Here is a 20,925-nt window from a genome sequence, read left to right on the forward strand (position 1 = left end):
GCTGTCACAACAGCCAGCTATGAAGGGGTTAAGAGCAGCCTGGAGATCAGCTATCCCACCACCAACACTGATCTCTCCCAGTTCAGCTTGTGCCCAAACAACCGCCAACTAAAGTGCCCCCCCCCCCCTTATTGCCCATTTCAGTGTCAGCCTGACACATCATAAAGCCTTTATTAAAAAAAAAAAAAAGTAAATTATCATTTTTATTCAATTAGAATTCCTGTTAACCTAATACTAACGCAACAATATTCTAAACTTTATTCTCTGACTATTTTCACTTTTGATTGTTAGCATTAAACAACCCACCTTCACATGACGCTCATCAATTTGATTGGCCAGCATAGTGGCGAAAATGACGTGCTTAGACCAAGCGACATGACATCACACGTGTAGCGGACATGCTCCCCGCAAACGGAGGTGACACAGTGACTCCCTACCTTGATAAACGGCATTCTTCCAAGCGGCCCTGCTGTGAGAGTGCCCCCAAGGAGACACCTCGTGGGCCCTACATTAATTAACATCTACCCTCAAAGTCTGAACTCCCAAGCATCAAAGGCCAGATGTTTCCACTGAACCACCTCACCTGTCTGTGAATAGGAACATTGCTAGGACAAGGCGACACCCGCTGGTGTCGAGAGGAACTGCAGGCGAACCGGGCAGACTCTCATTTGATGTTTAACCGAGGTTAAAGAAATTTTCAAATGTAGGCCTTGATGTCGGTGTCAGTGTGTCAACTTTACAAACGCAGCTGTGAGATTTTGAGAATTGTATTTATTATTATTGTATTTTATCAAATTTGTAGACAAGATTCAAGCTGATGGGTGTGGTCTTCTCCGTCCACATAAAAAGTGACGTGGAGCCCCTTTAATAGATAAAATTAGTTTGATTTGAACAATTAAATTTAAAATTACAGTAAACCAGAAGTAATGCAAGCGTCGCTTCCGGCTTATTCTTTTCTCCTAAATTAATTACATTTTTATTTGACTAATATACGCTACACATGGCTAACTAAATATGCGCACTAGTACTTTACACAAACAGATAAGTCAACTTTAGAGGTGTATTTTACCCCCAAAAATGTGATGAATTTTACAATCTGTAGAAAAAAGAAGTCCCGTGCCATGTGATGCTAAGTCCTAAATCTGTCCAAGACAAAACAGGCAGCAGGCACGCGCCACCAAGATAAATCATCTGAAAGCGCCATTGTGCTTGGCAGGTGCGAGAGAGCGAAAGAGACGATGGCGAGTAAAGAGCGACATGCACGCACACACGCACATAGACAGTTTTTTTTTTTTTTTATTCCAGTGATGCTATTCCTGGTCAAGCCGGCAGTTGTCATTGGTACATGGAGGCGCATGCAGATCTTTTATTAGCTTCCAACTTCAGGAGTTCCTCCCCTGCTGGATCACCAAAGTCATCCCAGTACTGCCCTGTCATCATGTGACCACCAGTGTTAATAAACTGTGTGAAGAGGCGACACATTACTATTGACTATAGTGGAAGCCTTGCTATATTGTGCCCCTCCTATTGTTTAATTTGTTGCAAGCTCGTAACTGAATTTGCCCTCGCAGGAGAACCACACTCATGATGCAGTTTTCGGCCGAATAGTAAACATTACAACAGTAAAACACATGCACAATCGAGGCGCTGCCGTCAGCCACAGCTCACATCCAGACACTCACACGCAGAATCGCCGTCACCGTTGCTGTCGTCATAGGCTGTTTTCTACTCCTTGAACACTGGCAGCCCGATCCATTCCACACATCCACCATCCACACACACATGTAATTATACAATCTGGCTTCAATTCGCAAAATTTCCTTGTCTCCAAAACATGCGTACGCATGGCTTAAAGTTTCCATTCACGTGCACACCTGTACACGTTAGTTTGGTTTTCCTCTGATTAATTATTATTGAAAAAAAACAACATTTTAACTGGATGTGAGAATTTCTTTGAATGTTCTGAACTTTCCACCTGCCAAGCAATGCACTGATTTTTGCGATTTCACGATCAATTCATGGTCACGACGCTGCTGTTTTAGTCATCATTTTCAAGGTTTTTGGTAAAAATGAGTGAGCTCCAATGGACTTTGATGGAACACGAAATGGCAGGTGGGTGGACACAGCTTGTGCTTGCCTCTATTCTTTGCCAAGCTGCTAGCAAAAGTATGAATCAGAGCAGGAGGTGGCATTCATGGAGCTCCCACTCAGTAAACTTCTTCTTCTGTCCACTGTTGCTGTTTCAAATTGCTAACATTCCAGCCTTTTGGCCCCTAAACCTCTTGCTTCTTCATGTGAGGGGTCTCCATTCATTTGGCTTCTGCCCTGGGGGCTGGGGGCATGATATATAATCTCCATGTTTGCCTTTAAATTTAGGATTTGTGGAATATTGGACAAAAAAGACTCAAAGTAGATTTTATGTCCGTCACTCTGTGGCCCCTTAGAAGAAGTAATAAGATAGTCGGGCCATTTAAATACTATAGAAAATAATATATTTGCCAATGACAAGGGTGGGAAGCGTGCTTTATAGCAATTAAGGAGAACATCAATATATACTATATCATGATCACACTGGCGGACTTATGAGACCACCGCACGCCCATCCCACCCCCCTATTTTATTGGGCCTCGCCCCGACGCCACCTATCCAATTCAACGTCTTTATTGTGGGCTGTAAAGTGATCTGGTGAATGGTTTCACAATGACATAAACAAGCTGTAAAAAACATGCGCAGTCTATCATTAGGTCCTCATTAACTTGAAATGGACTGACACCCGCCGAGGTGTGTGTGTGCGTGTGTGTGTGTGTGTGGGTGTGTATGGTGGGAGAGTTTTACGTCTGATGTCATTTACAATCGCTTGAATGACCGTTTGTATTGCTTTAACGGGCTAGGTTTTACTTGTAAAAATAGACATTTTTATAGAAGTCAAGATTGTTTTTAACGTGGTTATAACGCAACATATTTGTTTCATAGTTGGGAAGAAAACCGTTGTATGAAAATAAAATTTTAGTGGGATTTTTTGTTTTTAAATCCATATTCATTCATATAAACAGTCTGTTTATTATACAGTCACTGCATGAAATATATTTATAATTGATATAATATTTTAAAGCTTTTTTGAATTGATACAAATGTTTTAAATATGTTTTTGTATTCAATTGTGATTATATTGAATATTTAATTTTGTAGTCATTATTTTTTTTTTTTTAGAAGTCTGTTTTATTTATTACATTTGAAAGTATCTTAATTTTATTTCATTTTTATATATTTTTTACATTTAATATTTTATTGCTTTTTGTTCATCTTTCTAAATTAATGTTGCATAAATATTTATTTTTGCTTATCTTTTTATTTTGTATTTTTTTCATTTACCGGTAAATTTTAAATATTTAGATTTTTAGTTTTTCATTTTGTTAACCTCCATCCATCCATCCATTTTCTGAGCCGCTTCTCCTCACTAGGGTCGCGGACGTGCTGGAGCCTATCCCAGCTATCATCGGGCAGGAGGCGGGGTACACCCTGAACTGGTTGCCAGCCAATCGCAGGGCACATACAAACAAACAACCATTCGCACTCACAGTCACACCTACGGGCAATTTAGAGTCTCCAACTAATGCATGTTTTTGGGATGTGGGAGGAAACCGGAGTGCCCGGAGAAAACCCACGCAGGCACGGGGAGAACATGCAAACTCCACAGAGGCGGGCCGGGGATTGAACCCCGGTCCTCAGAACTGTGAGGCTGACGCTCTAACCAGTCGTCTACCGTGCCGCCATTTTGTTAACCTTTTATATTTATTTTTTTTCTTATCCTTTGAACACATTTTATATTTATTTATTTATTTTGCTTTTTTCACAGATATTTTTATGATGTGAAAAGAAGAAATGACACACGTAAGTCATCATGCTAATCTTAGTTTCCCCCAATACCACACTGTTGTACTCCACAGTCTCCACTTTGGTCTAGTGGTCCCGAATAAGATTTCTGGTTGTTGTTTGTTCACGTGTCCGATGTATTCAATGCGCCGTGGTTTTGCTATTTACCCGTGACAGTTTGAGGTAGAAAACCTCTCGGCATAATTTTAACAATATGCTCATTTATCTTTCAACTTTTGACTCCTTCCTCTCTTCTAACTGTAGACTTTCATCCTGGGAACAAAATTCTCCACTGATGCCTTTTGAGTGTTTTTCCTCTCTTCCAGAGTTGAAAGGTCACTTGAGAACAAATCAGCAACGGGTTCGAAGGTGAACCCGGCTGACTGTTTTTTTTTCTTTTTCTCTTCTCTGTCTTTCACGGCTTCATCATTATGACTGCTGACATTATGCCTCATTTCCTCACTTCTCTCTCCAATTTCCTGTGTGGAGATTTGCTAGCGGCCAAACAAAAAAGTTGTACTTGGCCTCAGAATTGCAAGATTGGACTATTTTTGTATAACAGTGATTGTGCAGAATAGAAATAAGAGAACGACTCGAAATAATCCACAGTCAAAAAGTCTATGGCGTTCTCCGTCAAGCACATGTATGAATATGAAATATTTTGTCATTTATTCATGATAACGGGCACCTTTCACAATAGAATTAAAGAAAAATGCTAGAACTAATCCACCGTCTAAAAAGTCCATGGCATCCTAGATTAATTCACGGGCACATACAGTATGAAATGTTCGTGTCATATGTGTGCGCTATATGCGATAGATGGTATAAATTCCTCACCATCTCGACAAAAGTGGGTATTTACAAAACAGCATGTGCGTCAATACTTGTATACGGATGTGAAGCCATGGATTCTTTACCGCTGTCATATCAGGATGCTGGAAGGTGTTCACATCTCCTGCCTCAATTGCATCCTGGGTCTGCAAGGGTGGGACAAAGTCCCTTGCACTGAGGTTACCAACGTGCGAAGAGTTTCTCCTCGTAGGTGGTTGGCCGCCCACCAACTTAGGGGCATAGGCCATGTAATCGGAATACCACCTAATTGGCTCCCCTCGTGTGTGTTGTATGGTGAACTTGAAGAAGGGAATTGCTCAGCCGGTGGCCAATACGAGCGCTTCAAGGATCACGTGACAGCTATGCTGAAGAAATTTTGAATCGAACCCAGAAAGCTGGAGACAGTCACAAGCTGGAACGTACTCGTCGCCCTCAACGTACTTGATTATGATGATAAATTTGACCTAAGGAACTGATTTGGTCTCTACTGACCAATTACGATAACGCTTGTTGTTATAAGTGCTTAGGTGGTACATTACATTTTGAGATCTGCACAATTCATGCTCTCAGTTACATTACAGTTTATCTGGTTTATTTTAGTTTGCTCAGGGACCTTATAACCCATTTAAAAAGTACTTCCATGATAATTTTTGCAATTAAGTTTATATTGGGATAGATACTGTTACTGTCAAGGGATTCAATTTATACCATCATATGAATTTTAGGTCCTACTGCGCAGCCCGAGTGTCCTATAAAGAATGATATTGCTCCTCTTGACAGTTATTCATGACAACCACCATGTTGCACAATAGAAATAAACAAAACAGTTAAAAAATCCAGTCAAAAAAAGTAATGACACATGCTTATAGTCGTATAGACTCCTGTGTTCCACTACAGTACAAATGTAAAATGTACATACATACTGTACATTGGTACAAGAAGCTCTTCTGTTGCTCCAGTGGTCAGCGAGTCTCTCTCTCTCTCTCTCTCTCTCTCTCTCTCTCTCTCTCTCTCTCTCTCTCTCTCTCTCTCTCTCTCTCTCCCTCCATTGAGGCGTAAAGGATTGCTATGTAAATGCAGCAGTGGCTCGGCGTGAATGGACAGCCTTAAAGCAGATTATGTTAAAGTGCTTTTTGGTAGAAAGGGCCGCTCCAGTGAATGGGCGCGGATTAGCAGATGTGCTGCTGTGCCACCAGCGGTGTTCAGCCCCCTGCCTGTAAATCATTTCACGCAGCCCATAATGGGGATAAGAAAGAGGTTCCAATCCACTGGCACCAATGAAAATCCCCCCAAAAGAGTAGAGGGCAAAAGTACAAGTGTACAGTATGTGTGTGAATGTGAGTCTATGGGCTCTATTTTCAGAGGCTGCGCAGTGTGCACCGTGGCACAAATGGGTAAGAGCCTCATACACCAGAGGGATCTGTGAGCTGAAGTGCATGGATGAGGCAACCATTTTGCATTCACAGAATAGGAATCAGCGAAATTAAATGGTGTTACTTCTGAGATATGAATGAATATGCATTAATTTACCAGTGCATTTTAAATGCGTTGGGGTGCGTCGGTCCACAAAATTACCAAAACTGGGACTAGCCCACCTCCTCACACAGTTACGGCAAGCGCAGCGCTGGATTTGCGCAAGTCACGAAAACAGAGACCAAAGTGTGTTTGAGTCTGTCTCGCTATATGTTTCCAAATGTTAGCATGTTATCAGTTCTCATTACAAATAATACCCGACTAAAGTGCATGATATAAAATCCTTATCTCTCTGCTTCATCCTCTTGCCTCTTGTTTATTTACACAGAGGCAGAGTGCTATCTTGCTAGATGTTAGCATTATACGTATCTGTTTTTATTTCAAATTCCATCCGACTGGAGGGTGGGATGTAAAAGCGTGAAAAAGGCAAGGCATCCTCTGACCTCTATGTGATTTCTGTTGCTTATGTTTGGTGGGTCTGAGCAGTCATTCTTTTTTACTTTTTCACAGTTAAGAAATTCCACGTGACCCTTCAAATACCAACAGGTGCATGTTTCTGTAGGGACCTGCAGTTGTCAGGTACTGTTTCAAGATCACTCTTGAACACTGTTACCAGTGTTCCATTGAAAACACACACACTTATGGCTTGTACAGTTTCACAGTTTTATGATTCCCACCATTGCGACTATTTTCTTGATTTGACACAAACTGGAACACAACCTTTTTAGCACCTGTACAAAACAATGAGATTTTTAGATTTTTCAATTACTGTGTATTTTGGGTCACTTGAGGAAAATTCATCAAATTTCAGGGTGAAGGAATGACATTTAAGGTATGTTTATTGCTGTCAAATGTCGAAATGGGTCAAATTTGACTCTAACAGGATGTAAGGATTAAAATGTCTAACTCCAACAAACTGAGGACACCTGCGGAGCTAAATCTTCTAGTGTGAAGTTATCAATGGGAGGAAACCGTCTAAGTATGCGCTTGAATTTTTAGTCTGTGCTCATTAAAGAGAGGCTCTGAAGCACGTACTAGATGACTTCGTTATCCTGAGGTCATTCCGCCTCGCTGCCCAGAACATGTCTGGACCTGATTCTCTTGACACTGCTCTGAGTTCACCGGAGACCAAACCAAATAATTAACACGGCTCGTGATTGGTCAGACACTTTCGGTGTGGCCTGGGTCACCACCATGGCTGACCCAAAACTGTACACATGGGACGTTGACACCTCCGCCGTAGCTTTAGTCGAGGTCCAATTTTAATGTGGGAAAGGGCGCTGAGATGAGCGAACCTCTTGTATATTTACGCAGTGATTTTTCCTCTCATCACGGAGAGCGGCTCTTTTGTTCGCGGCTAATGAACAACGCTAACCAGTGTGTGAGAGAAAAGAAGAGTTCGTCAGGGGCGGCCGCTACAAAGGAGAAAGATTAGCATGGAAACAAAGCTGCTTTGTCGCTTGAGTTTAGCGTCAAGGCAACAATCGACACACCAGCTTGTTTGCTAAAAAAAAAAAAAAAAAAAAAAAAAAAGCTGTTTGCTAATTGTGTTTTTTTTAACAGAAATTCCTTCTCTGCCACTATACACAAGACATAAACAGACAAGCTACAAATAATGCACAGTTGAAATTAGGCTTTACATGATCAGGATTTTTGGGGCCAATCAGCGAGTTTAAAAAAACGATAACCGATCACTGATCCGATCACAAGATGGAGCAATGTGTCTATTTAAATTACCTGTTCATTTACTGTATATACTTGTGTACTTAATTGCTCAAAAAATATATTTACAACAAATAATGTATCTTTGTTCATCTATTTATGCCAGTGAGGCAGAGTGACAGGCAGGAAGTACAGACAGTAATTAATGTATCACCTTTTTGTGACATTTTTGTTTGTTGGTGTGCCGTGAGATTTTTCAATTGTAAAATATGTTCCTTGGCTCCCTAAGGTTGGAAACCACTGCTCTGGTCAGGTCATGTATTCTAATCAGTCAGGTCAAACCAACGTTACAACGTGACAGTAATAATGGGTGTTAACTTACTGTAATTAAATTACTTTATTGTAATTAAATTACTTCACCCCCACCGAAACTTTAGAGCATGATTCGACAGAACGGCAGCATGTTTACGCACAACCGTTAGTGCTAGCACTAGCTTGCTAGGCTACATAATGTTTTGTTGCCTGCTTGCAAGCTGTATCATATTAAAAGTACGGAAACATACCTCAAGCAAGCCTTAAACGAACGTCCTCTCCTCTCCTGAGCACCGGTGACCACCAACACACGTTTCCCCCCCATTTTGTTCTTATAATACAGTCGGCGCGATCCACTCTTGTTGTTGTCGCCACGGTAATGAGTATATTCGGTCGCATTTGATTTGACAAGATAAAGCCCAATGATCGTAAAAAACGGGATGCAGTGGTATCGGAATACAAGCTTTTACTGCAGTAGTCTGACAGTGGAATTCTGAAGGAAAAGCCAAGCGGACGCAAACTCTGGACAACACCCATCCATATAGCCAGAACAGTGCGAACGTTAGAGTAAGCATGTCATTAGCAGTATTTGTTAAAATAATTGAATTGCAATAAAGTAATTTAATTACAGTAAGTTAACACCCATTATTCCTGTCATGTTGTAATGTTGATTTGACCTAAATTTATGTCAGTGGCCAATCCTTGAATGCCCCCTAGAGATCATGGATGTTTTAACTTTTGTCTAAAATGCGAGAGAATACTTGAAGATACTTAGTATACGGTACACAAGTATATACAATAAATGAACAAGTCATGTAAATAGACACATTGCTCCATCTTGTGATCGGATCGGTGATCGGTTATTGTTTCTTTAAACTTCCTGATCAGTGATCGAGCCCATAAATCCTGATCGTGTAAAGGCTAGTAAGCACAATTAAGAATTTAAATGTTCAACAATTTAACGTCATAAGATCAGTCATCAAACTGCATGGCTCGGTTGGTCTATATTTTATTTTCCCCAAGTCACTGCACCCCCTCCAGCTGTCACCGCACCCCTCCAGCTCTCACAGTCTTTTCTGATGTACAGTTTTACATGTAAGGCAAAGGACTGTACATGGGCAAAATATTTGCATCTTGTAAGCACATACCTCATAAGTTTCCAACATGGATAAATCACTGTTTTGCAACATATAAATGGGCACCATGTATTTGACAGTGTTGAAAATATACTACAGTAGTTGTATTTTTCCTTAAAGCACATTGTAAAAAAATGCATAGTGATCGTGACATTATCCATCATCTCTTGTAGACTGAAACCAAACTAACAACGTTGGCCTTCAAACGTTGAGTGCCACACTAATGCAACCTTCTTGTCTGTCCTCGTAAACATCTTACGAATTTGAATTTGGCCGTAGTTACTAAATCTCCCCTTGTTCCAATAGGGAAGATAATAGAAGTTCGACCGACATTGTATATGCTTACCGGATACATTAGAAACCAGTGATGCATGATTACACCAGTGATGCATGATTACAAAGTAACGCGTTACTCCCAAAAACCGCCATTTTGAGTAACTAGCAAAGTAATCCTCAGGTAACTAATTAGACTACAGTTACTTCCTCTGACCAACAATAGTTACTTTCGCATCATCAATGTCTCTCACAAAGTACTACTTTGTAGCTCGTCATTCCAACAAAGAGCAGTTCAGCTGTGCAGAAGCATTTAACCGAGACTGCTACTTTATTCATCAAATCGAGCAAAGCGATTCGGATGTGATTTTATTATTGCACAATCTACAGTGACGGTGCAGTACTATAAAAGTGCAAAGAAATGCAGAATTTCCCTGTCGCGACACTATTTTTGTTATTTTCCCTAGTAAAAAGTGTATCTGATTATTGTTACTTTTTTATTTATACATAAAGAATACAGTTTAACTGGCGTGTTCAACGAGCAATGCATTGTGGGTTAATTATTCATATCAAAATGCGCGGTCATAAATCGGTCATGGAGGGTAAGGACTGACTCACTGAAGGACTTGCAATACTTGGCTTAATTAATATTTACAATGTAAAGTGAGGACTTTTAAACTTCGTCTGTAGTCCGGACTGTGAGCTGGTTTAATGCGCTGCACGGCGGACGTCACGAAGTAAGTGCTTCTCCCACCCGTCAATCGCCCACAGCTTTGCTAGTTAAACAGCTGGTTAAACTTGTCACTGGCAGCGAAAAAGTATTCTTGCTCTTCGCATCGAACTTACTGTGGTGGGAGCAATGGTGTGTGTGTGTGTGTGTGTGTGTGTGTGTGTGTGTGTGTGCGTGTGTGTGTGTGTGAGATTCACTTTCACATTTAGGTACACGCGTGCGCACACACACACACACACAACACACACACACGCACACACACACAGAGTTGCCGTCATGGACCACAATTGGCATCTATCTTATCTATCAGTTAAGAGTCTTTAGAGAAGTGTACTGAGAATGATGTGCTTGTTTACATTTAGTTACTTACGGTACTAGGTTGGCATGTCCAGTCTGCACTAAGTTGCTCATTTAATGTGGCTTCAACTACACTAATATTTAAGTTATTGGTTCATGTTGATGACATCATTCTGTAACTTGTGTGGCGTACATTACCAAGTAATGGGTACGGTTAAGATAATGCTGTTTTTGTACTGTGGATAAGTGATATTCCTGCCACTTGGCAGCTGCTAAAAGTAACTTTTTTTCTAAATTAGTTACTTTTGAAATCAAGTAATCAGTAAAGTAACTTACTTTTAAGCTCAAGTAATCAGTAAAGTAACTAATTACTTTTTCACGGTAACTGTGGCAACACTGTTAGGCACACCTGCACAGTCAAATGTTGTCCGTTGTGTCAAAAAGTAGAAGTGCTGTGACGAAAACTGGAAATAATGCAGTCAAAAAATACTCCACGGTACCCAGGGCCACGCACTGTCTATGTTATATGATTATGCAGTTGTTCTTCTGAACAGTTATTAATTAAAACCACCACCTTGCACAATAGAAATAAACACAACAAATAGAAATATCCACAGAATCAAAAAATAGTCTACAGGACCCAGGGGCAAGCAATGATTTTGTGGTATGATTATGCGATTGCTCTTTTTGCCAGTTATTGATGAAGATCACCAACTTGCACAATAGAAATAAACACAACAACTAGAAATATCCACAGAATCAAAAAATAGTCTACAGGACCCAGGGGCAAGCAAGGATTTTGTGGTATGATTATGCGATTGCTCTTCTTGCCAGTTATTGATGAAGATCACCACCTTGCACAATAGAAATAAACACAACAACTGGAAACAATCCAGAGAGTGGAAATAAATAGTCCACGGCACCCAGCTGCACCAAGTTGTGTTATATAATAATGTGATCGCTTCTCTGGACATTTATTCATGATAATCACCACCTTGCACAGTATAAATAATCATGACAATTAAAAATTATTATAACTGTAAAAAAATGTGTCCATAGCATGCTTGTTTACTCACGGGCACACACGCAATGTACTATCAATAAGATGACTCCTGTCCCCATTTATTCACGATAAACACCACCTTGCACTATAGAAATAAACAAGCCGCCTCAAAATAATGTAGAGGAATCCAGGCCGAATCCGTCACGGTTGGAATGGATGGCCGAGTAGTGTGAGCAGACTGCTCCTACTGCTTTCTTTTCTACATACATCCACCCCCACCATCCCCTCTTTCCCCCTTTTGGACTAAACCTGGTCTTTCTCCTGTCTGCTCCCAGCCCCCGTTTCTTTTCCTCCCACGTATCCCCCTCTTCCCACCCCCACCCCCTTGCCTCCACCCCCCGCCACCTCCCTCCATATGTGTCCCAGCCGTCCCTCCTCACTGGGCAAGTAAACTCTCTCTCTCTCTCTGTGGTACTGTCAATTCAGGTTGGAGGATGAGCCAGTAGACCTGCTGCTGTTACGGGCAGCGGTGGTTGTGGCGGTGCGTTTGCCGTGGACTTTCGTACATCGCGGCAATATGGAAGCACAGCTCTAACAACCCTCCCCGCACCCCTCGTCCTCCACACTCGACAGCAGAAGAGCGAGGCAGTGCGTGAGGAGTGTCAAGCCAGTGTGGAGGGGGAGTAGAGCGGAGCGGCGGGTTCCACTCTGACCATGCCAGTGCGGCGAGGAAGGCCGCCTCTCTGCCGGTGGAGCCACAATATTGCGCTGGTACTACTGCTCGGACTGTTCTCTCTAAACACGCCAGTGCGCGGTAAGAGCCCACTCTGCCATTCCCTTTGAGTGCACTCACACTTTTATTGTTTGAATGCTGAAGAGCATGAACACATATGTGATTCTGTACCCCAACAAATATATTTTCTTTTTATTTGACAAATTTGAACTCTTCTACTCCTTCATTTCTCCACCATTTCAACTTCAAAATATTCACCTGATTCAAGACACTATTTTTCACTAAATTCCTACTTTTCCCACAAGTGGAAAAAAAAAGAATCCTATTGAGATGAATTGATATGTTTTCCAAATTAAACTCGTCCTTCCATATTTTTACTTATTCAATGGATGACTGAAACCATTCCAACTTCAAACTGTTCACCTCATTCAAGGCATCGTGGGAACTGTATTTCACCTTTTATTACATTTCCCCACGTTTTCCCTTTGACCATTCCCAAAGTCAGTACAGATATTTGCATATTTACATCCTCCAACTTGAAATTGTTCAGCTCATTCAGGACAACTTGGGAACTATTTATCACATTCCCAAAACTCCAACATTTATACAATACAATTCCTAGATTAAGAAATATTCTACATATTTACCTTTCCGTTCCAACTTTGACTTACATTCTATATTTTAACAATTTAATTAATTCCACAGCATTTCAGTGCAGTGGAAGCTCTTTTGCATTCACTCACAATTTTGACAGAAATTGGATTCCCTCTAGTTTTTGTCCTTTCAAGTGTTTGCACGCTAATCATTGATCATTTTGTGCCACCGATTTAATTAAAAGTGTGCGTAAGCGTTAATGGATGCTGTCAAAGCACATCAGCCGCTTTCTCCGTGACCATGTTTGGTATTTGCTGTGTGATTGGCGAGGTGTCACATGCACAACGATAGTATCTTTAGCGCTCCTGTGTGCTATCGTGTTGTTGTGACTGTTTGTTAAGGCCCATGTGTTTATGCTCCCCAAATATCAAGAAGAGGAAGGAGGGAGTGTAGTTGAGTTGCTACTCTGAGATGATGCTCTGTCCATGGTGACATTTCTTTCATTGGTGTATATGCCATTTCTGGAAATTATATGATTATGCCAAAATGTATTTTGAGGATTTTTTTGTCAATGGGTTATGGGCAAGGAAGAAGCTAGTTAATTTTGGATTATATCCTGAAAAAGAAGAACAAGTATTAATTAACTTTTTAATTTAATTTTAATTAACATATTTACAAGAGCGGCACGGTGGACGACTGGTTAGAGCATCTGCCTCACAGTTCTGAGGACCGGGGTTCAATCCCCGGCCCCGCCTGTGTGGAGTTTGCATGTTCTCCCCATGCCTGCGTGGGTTTTCTCCGGGCACTCCGGTTTCCTCCCACTTCCCCGAAATATGCATGGTAGGTTAATTGACAACTCTAAATTGCCCCTAGGTGTGAATGTGAGTGCGAATGGTTGTTTGTTTGTACGTGCCCTGCGATTGGCTTGCAACCAGTTCAGGGTGTACCCCTCCTCCTGCCCGATGATAGCTTGGATAGGCTCCAGCAGGCCCGCGACCCTCGTGAGGAGAAGCGGCTCAGAAAATGGATAGAGGGATATTTAAAAGATTTTTTTGGACATAATCCTTAGGAGGTGGATAGCTTGGTGCAAAATCCCCAAGAAAAAAAAAACATTACTAGTGTACAATAAAGAGTACACTACAACTCAACAGCACCTCAACTTCTAGCTGCACATAACATACAAATATTGGATAATAGCAAATAGTTTACCATGCATTTGGAACCTGTGCCTTCAGTTGGATTTACGCGACCTAATCCCCCTCTTAATGCGACCACTATCACGCTGCAATTATAGAAAACATCAATACTATACAAAAATGGAATATAACAGCACACAACTGTTCCATTACATCATCTGGAACAATTCAGAATCAATATTGATCTAATAACATGACAAAAACTCATAATCATACGCACCAGAGATGCCGATTATTAAATGTATTAATGCGCGCAGATCCCTGCAGACTTTCCTAGTCGAAGCTGGCTCTAACAAGTTTTGCTCTGACAACCGGAGGACGTAATTGAATTGGAAATGCTAATGACATCGAGGGCCAGCGCTCTGGCCCTGTGAGGATGAATTTTGAAATGCGATTGATTAAAGAAACTGTCCCATTGCTAACTTACTTTATGTTACATCGGACATTCCTACTGATTATGAAGGCCCTAGGGCATGGCAACACATAGTGGCTGAAATTTGATCGGACAAAAGAAAAAAATTAATAAATCCAACCTCCATATACAGTATGCATACTGATAGCAGTGCAGCCAGGAGAAATGCCACAAAATGAAGAGAATAGACCGTTGGGAATAAAGTAATATAATTTCATTGAGCAACAACAACAAAAAAAGAATTTACCGTAGGTTCCCAAATGTAGGTCAGTGCTTCTAATAGTGTTTATCCGAGCAGAGAAGGCATTGCTGCAGCCGTCAGGCTCTAAAATGGATGACCAATGGACTGATGTCACACTACAAGTCTACATGTTAAGAGTTGTTTCTCATGCTGATACATACAAATTAGGATGATTCGTCCTTGGGGGAGGTCCACGCTCTTCTGAGAGCCATTCTTTTTAACCCCACACCCTCTTCTGTGGTTTACACCTGTTTGGTACATTATCATCCCACAGTCACATTCCAAAAAAGGAGGAATTTGAAAAATAACGTGTGAGCTCTTAAGCGGTCTGCCGCACTGCTTTGCTTCATGAGTAATCGCGTCTGGCCTTATTTTTCTATTTTCTTTTTGGTTCAGTTTGGTTCTATTTAAATTGACAGGGCTTGTGTCAGCCGTTGGGAGCTCTGAGGTCCGTCCAGCTCGGGGGCTCATCATAGCTCACACGGTGCGTGCCCCCCAACTCCCGAGGTTGTCCGGCAACCTTTTGGCCGTTCATCATCCGTCCTCTCGTCCATCTTTCGCTGTCACGGCTCGCTTTAGAGGTGGCTTTCCGTTCTGGTCTGCCATCCGAGCGGGTGGCTCTGAAAGCCGTGACCGTCTGAGCATTTGACGCACACACGCACGCGTACACACGCACACACGCACGTGCACACACGCACGTGTACTCACGCACGCGTACACACGCATACACGCACGCGTACACACGCATACAGGCGAACACACACACACACACACACACACACACACACACAGTCATAGAAGGCAAACATACAAAGTGTCTGCATGTTTCTGATTCATGCGAACACTGACTGCTCTGTCCAAGAATCCAAACAACAGCTGCCAGCGACTGAGACGCATGTGAAGTCTGACATCGAGCTGAACCCAGGCCAAGTATTTCTTCTTGAATCATTTAAGAAACTTCATTTTTATTTTTTTATTTTTTTTCACTCGACTTTGTAGACAGCTCAACTGGCTCGCAAAAACAAAGCTTTTGTTTTTCCTCACATTGGTCACTGTTGAAATAGTTTTCCATTGCTAAAACCATATATTTAAACTGCGCTTGAAACTTTTTCATGGTGAGTCCTTAAAACGATTGTCCAACTTTGACGTGCACATTAGATGGCATAGACAAATAAGCTTTGTAATCTGGTGTTGCCCATCTGTCTTGGACAAGGATACTTGCTTCTTGGGCCGCATTTGGGCAGAATCTATAGTAAATGTGTCTGTGAGCGAGCCCTGGAATTTGCTCAAAATAGATGTTTCACACCAAAATGGCTGACTTCCTGTGTAATTTCAGGCCTGGGTCTCTTATGACTTTTTTGTGTTGATCAGTGAAACTAGTGTTGGGCCGATTTGTCATGGTGAAGCTTCTATATCAGTTATTCTCAAAGGTTTGACAACAAGTACCTCCTAAAAAAAAAAAATAATAAAATCTTAGCCTTCCAAGTACCACCATCATGACCAAGTGTTCATCAAAAATGAGGAAAGGTTTTGTTCCTAAAAAGTACATTTAATATCATTGCAAGCCACTGTAACATTATGCACAGTTTGAACATTAACACTGCATTTATCCATCCATCCATTGTCTGAGCCGCTTCTCCTCACTAGGGTCGCGGGCGTGCTGGAGCCTATCCCAGCTGTCATCGGGCAGGAGGCAGGGTACACCCTGAACTGGTTGCCAGCCAATCGCAGGGCACATAGAAACTAACAACCATTCGCACTCACAGTCATGCCTACGGCAATTTAGAGTCTCCAATTAATGCATGTTTTTGGGATGTGGGAGGAAACCGGAGTGCCCGGAGAAAACCCACGCAGGCACGGGGAGAACATGCAAACTCCACACAGGCGGGGACGGGGATTGAACCCCGCACCTCAGAACTGTGAGGCTGACGCTCTAACCAGTCGGCCACCGTGCCGCCACACTGCATTTAAATATAGGAAAATACAAAAATGACTAAATGCAAATATATTTTACTAAAAGTAACTGTAAATGTACTAAGGCACTGATTCTTTTGTTTATCACTAGAGAGAACCCGTGTACTAGTACCACACTTCGAGAATGACTGTTCTATATCATCATCAAATATGGATCCCATGCTCCACCCACACTAGATGGCGTAGGGGGAAAAAAACACTTTACAATTTAGCGTCGCCCATCTGTCTCGGTCGGACCTGTTTCTGACTGGGGCTAATTTTGGAAAATTCCCTAATAGGAGTTGCACTGCTTTGAATGAATGTATGTGGATGTTAGATTTCTGTCCCGCTAGCTACCAACATTTAAAAACAACCTCCTGAGCAGAGTTCCCCAAAAAATTGTTAATCATTTTACGTTTCAAATATTCCTGGTGTCTGATGGTAAAAGTTGACTCGGGTGCACCGCAGGCCTTTTCAGTCGTTTGAACTTCTTCTCGTGACTCATTCATTGGCTGACGCGTGAGTGATGGATTGGCCCGGCAACGTGCTCATTCATTCATTCATTGGCCAGCTTGTGGATGATTGATGTCAGTGCTGACAGATTCAGCTCGGCGTGGGAGGAAGGAGATGGAACTTGTGGAGTCCCTTGGTCGAACTCTTTGACACAAGCTATTGTCTTCTCTATTGTCTTCTTTTCTTTGAACCAGCATGCTGATTCCTCATTGCACTCCTAGCATTCCCTAGTTTTCCCCAATTGGTTAAGTACAATTTACAGTGGTACCTTGACTTAAGTCTATTCTACCAAACCAACCACTTTGTAAGAACTTGAAGGGCGAATACGAGAAGTTATGTCTTCCATCCCACAAGAGTTCCTTGTGAAATCAGTTAATGCGGTTCCCAGGTGGCCATATCGAATTTTAAATAAAACTCCAGCCAATACACTTTCTTCTCATGTTCATTTCTTGTAAGAATTATAGTTCAGATTAAATTACATGTACTTAAAAAAAGGGAGTTACTTTTCAATCACCCTGTATGTATGTATTTTTTGGTTAATGTTGCAAGCCAAAATTTGAGTTACGATTGAGGTTTAGATACGCTGCCACGTGAAAAAAATAATCCCACAATTAAGGTACTCTCCTGCCTTTGCATGTGTTGTAAAATAAAAATAATCTGTTTCAATGTCAAACTATCACCATCATGAAACTTGTAATATGCCATTAAGTGCACAAGCAATGTTAAAGTAAAATTTAAACATTTGGAACTGTCAAGTGCAAAATGGATTAACCACAATTAACACTGGGGAAGTAGTTGAAAACAAAATTGTTGAGTTAGATTTTTATGCTGATTAAATCTAAAATTGGCATGTTGATTCCAAAATTGCAGTTGTTCTTTTTCTAGCACGTCAAGTTTGTTCTCCACAGCTTACCCTCCAGATAAGCAAAATTCCACTGACTAGCTGTAGTAAGACTTGCCAGCTGATTACGATTGGAGTCATCTACAGCTACGTGGCAACTTGAGAGGTGTGTGCAGCTCCCAATAGGTCAGTACTATCAATATCGGCAAAAAGAATGCTAGCATAGTAGGAATTCAGAGGATTTGTTCTGGCTTTTCTCTTAACCTTGTAACCATGGGCATACCGTTGTAAGTTCTATTTCGTTTTATGCTGATTTTCAAAGCTTGCAACTATTCCATCTTTATGTTTTATTTACATACGTAAATATTTCCTTTTTTCCACTTTGTTAAAAAACTAGACTTGATAGAGAAAAACTGAGATCAGTTTTGGATTCCGCACCCAAAAATTAGTTGCAAACAGCTGTCAGACCTGACTCAACAAAAATTTTGTTCCCCAGTGATAATCATTAAAACAATCTGTCTTATCCTAAATAACAAAAGAGTAATGAGAAGGTACTGTAATTCTTGTTGTAGAAGTACTCATTACGCCTGTCACAAAAAGCCAACGAAAAAGCAGAAGAGAAGGGAAGCACCCCATTTTACAGGATGAATTCTCAAAAATGGTCCCCCACATTAGGTGTAAAAAAAAAAGTGTGCAATTTAGCCTCTGATTTGGGCTCATGTGGGCAAATTCCCTTGAAGGAGTTCCTCAAAGTATAAGCCCTGGAATTTGACTGAAATGGCTGCTTCAAACCAAAATGGGTGAAATTCGGGCATGGGTCTTTTAGACCTTTTGTGTGTTTATGCCATAATCGACATGTTGTGTTGACTGGTGAAACTGTTGTTTGGGGGTGTAATTTTAGACCACTATAATATATATATATTTTTACCAGGATACATACACTTGCAAACATTTGGAGTTTTGAGCCTCCCGCAAACCCCCCACTCCGCCCCTCCAGAAAAACGATTACCGTAATTCATCGATTGAATACCGTAGTTTCTCGTGTATAATGTGCACCCATGTATAATACGCACCCACAAAGTTGACCTAAAAAATCTGGAAAACCCTTCTACCTATGTATAATGCATTTTTTCAATGCATGATTTTGCTTGTACCCATATGATCAAAACCTGAATTATCATCTGTAGTTTGTTTTTAAAGAATTGTTCTTAAGTTAAGCACTTTATTTGAATGTAATACCTTTAACAATTGACTTGCTCTTATTTTGAAATTCACAGGACTACGTTTATTTATTAAATTAGAAAACACACAGTTGTGCTCATATGTTTGATTACCCAGGCAGAATTTGTAAGATGTGTACAATTCTTTAAAGAAAACATGACAGACCGGGCGAAACACATTGAATTTTATTTTATTGGGATTCAAATTAAATGGTCAAGCATTTCAGAAAAAGCATTATCATTAAACAGTCATATGCAGTCATACGTACCCCTGTCGTATTGGAATGAAAGTGTAGGCTACACCTTTTTTATAACCACTAGGTGGTGGTTGCATATTAGAATGAATGTGTACACCTTTCTCATAACCTCTAGGTGGCAGTGGCATTTTGGAGTAAAAGTGTACAGCTTTTTCATTACCACTAGATGGCGGCATACGTTTATAAAATGTGCAAGTTTTTTTCCATTTGTCCCCATACCTATGTATAATGCACACTATTGACTTTTGACAATTTTTTTGGGGAAAAATGCTTATTATACATGAGAAATTACGGTAATAATTAAATTGGAGTGCAAGAAATTACGGTAATAATTAAATTGGGGTACCTGCACTCCTTTTCAAGGCAAACCTTTAAAATTCCTCGAAACACTGTTTCTCTCCCCATATTAGAAGGCGTTGGCATAAAAGCTTGGCAGTGTCGTGTCGCCCATCTACTCGCCTACATCGTCTGGGATACCTTCTTCTGATTGGGGCTTATTTGGTCCCTGATCTAACTTTACAGGGGTTGCTTCTGAATGAGTTTGGCTATACCACTCTCTTACAGTTGAGAAGACAGAAAAGCCACGGGAGGATTTAGCGCTGCAAACTGTCCTGTGCGCAACTCAACTAAACTGCTCGATGGAAACCTGCTTTAAGTGTTGTGTCTGTCAAAGCGATTCTCCTTCAGACAAGCGAGTACAGGACGACATGTTCCCTTGCTTGTCAAGGAGAAATGAGGGCATGCTATGTAACAAACACACACACACACACAGACACACACACACGCCCACACACACACAGACACACACACACACACACAACAGACAGATCTCCTGTGACCTTCCACCTATGCCAGCCTGCAGCCATGAGTGTGACTTCTGGGAAGCGAGGAGTGATAGCTTACATTTCATTGTCCTTGGTGGAAAGAAGCAGCACTGTATCAGTTTTCGCAGCCAGTTGCTGTGCTTTTGTCACCTGCCACTAATGAGACGCTGGCACCCCCATGTGTGTAGAGTCTGTGGGTCTGTTTGAGCTCCACCAAACACCTGCCCCACTGCCCACCGCCCACATTTTGCTGAAGTATCCGCAGTCACCCACGTTATTTCAACACTGTTCACAGAGTTCGGACCATTTTTTAAGCAGCTCTCATTCTACTTTAGTTTTCGTTGAGGTACAGACCTATGAGTGCCCCAACTTGTGAGTTTTTTGAGTTACGAGCTGTGGCTTGGTCATTTCTTTTGTTTTGTTGCGAGCTAAATTGAGGAATGAGCAAGTTTCGGAAGCAGGTGCTTTAGGGAAAAACAAATAGAACAATTAAAGCACTGTAATGTCCTTGCATGTGGGAAACGAGAACCCCCACTGTAGGCCACAACTTA

At 41.3% G+C, this 20,925-nt stretch overlaps 1 protein-coding gene and 1 long non-coding RNA gene across 3 annotated transcripts in view; one reads left to right on the forward strand and one right to left on the reverse strand.

Moving 5' to 3' along the window:
- The window catches only part of LOC133474942 (uncharacterized), a 38,478-nt gene extending 26,675 nt beyond the window's left edge, over window positions 1-11,803 (reverse strand). Inside the window, exon 1 of the long non-coding RNA XR_009787672.1 lies at window positions 11,664-11,803. This is a non-coding gene — a long non-coding RNA (uncharacterized LOC133474942). The remainder of the gene's footprint in view (window positions 1-11,663) is intronic.
- LOC133474940 (bone morphogenetic protein receptor type-1B-like) overlaps window positions 1-20,925 on the forward strand; it is a 99,150-nt gene that overhangs the window by 42,980 nt on the left and 35,245 nt on the right. The window contains exons 1-2 of one of the 2 annotated variants that reach the window (XM_061767128.1): window positions 10,154-10,297; window positions 12,077-12,404. In XM_061767128.1, the coding sequence (XP_061623112.1) occupies window positions 12,305-12,404 (100 nt within the window). In that variant the 5' untranslated portion in view covers window positions 10,154-10,297; window positions 12,077-12,304. Of the gene's footprint in view, window positions 1-10,153; window positions 10,298-12,076; window positions 12,405-20,925 lie in introns of those variants that run through there. The other variant, XM_061767127.1, reaches the window with a different exon arrangement.

Source organism: Phyllopteryx taeniolatus, chromosome 3, assembly GCF_024500385.1.
Source record: "Phyllopteryx taeniolatus isolate TA_2022b chromosome 3, UOR_Ptae_1.2, whole genome shotgun sequence".
Lineage (NCBI taxonomy): Eukaryota > Metazoa > Chordata > Actinopteri > Syngnathiformes > Syngnathidae > Phyllopteryx > Phyllopteryx taeniolatus.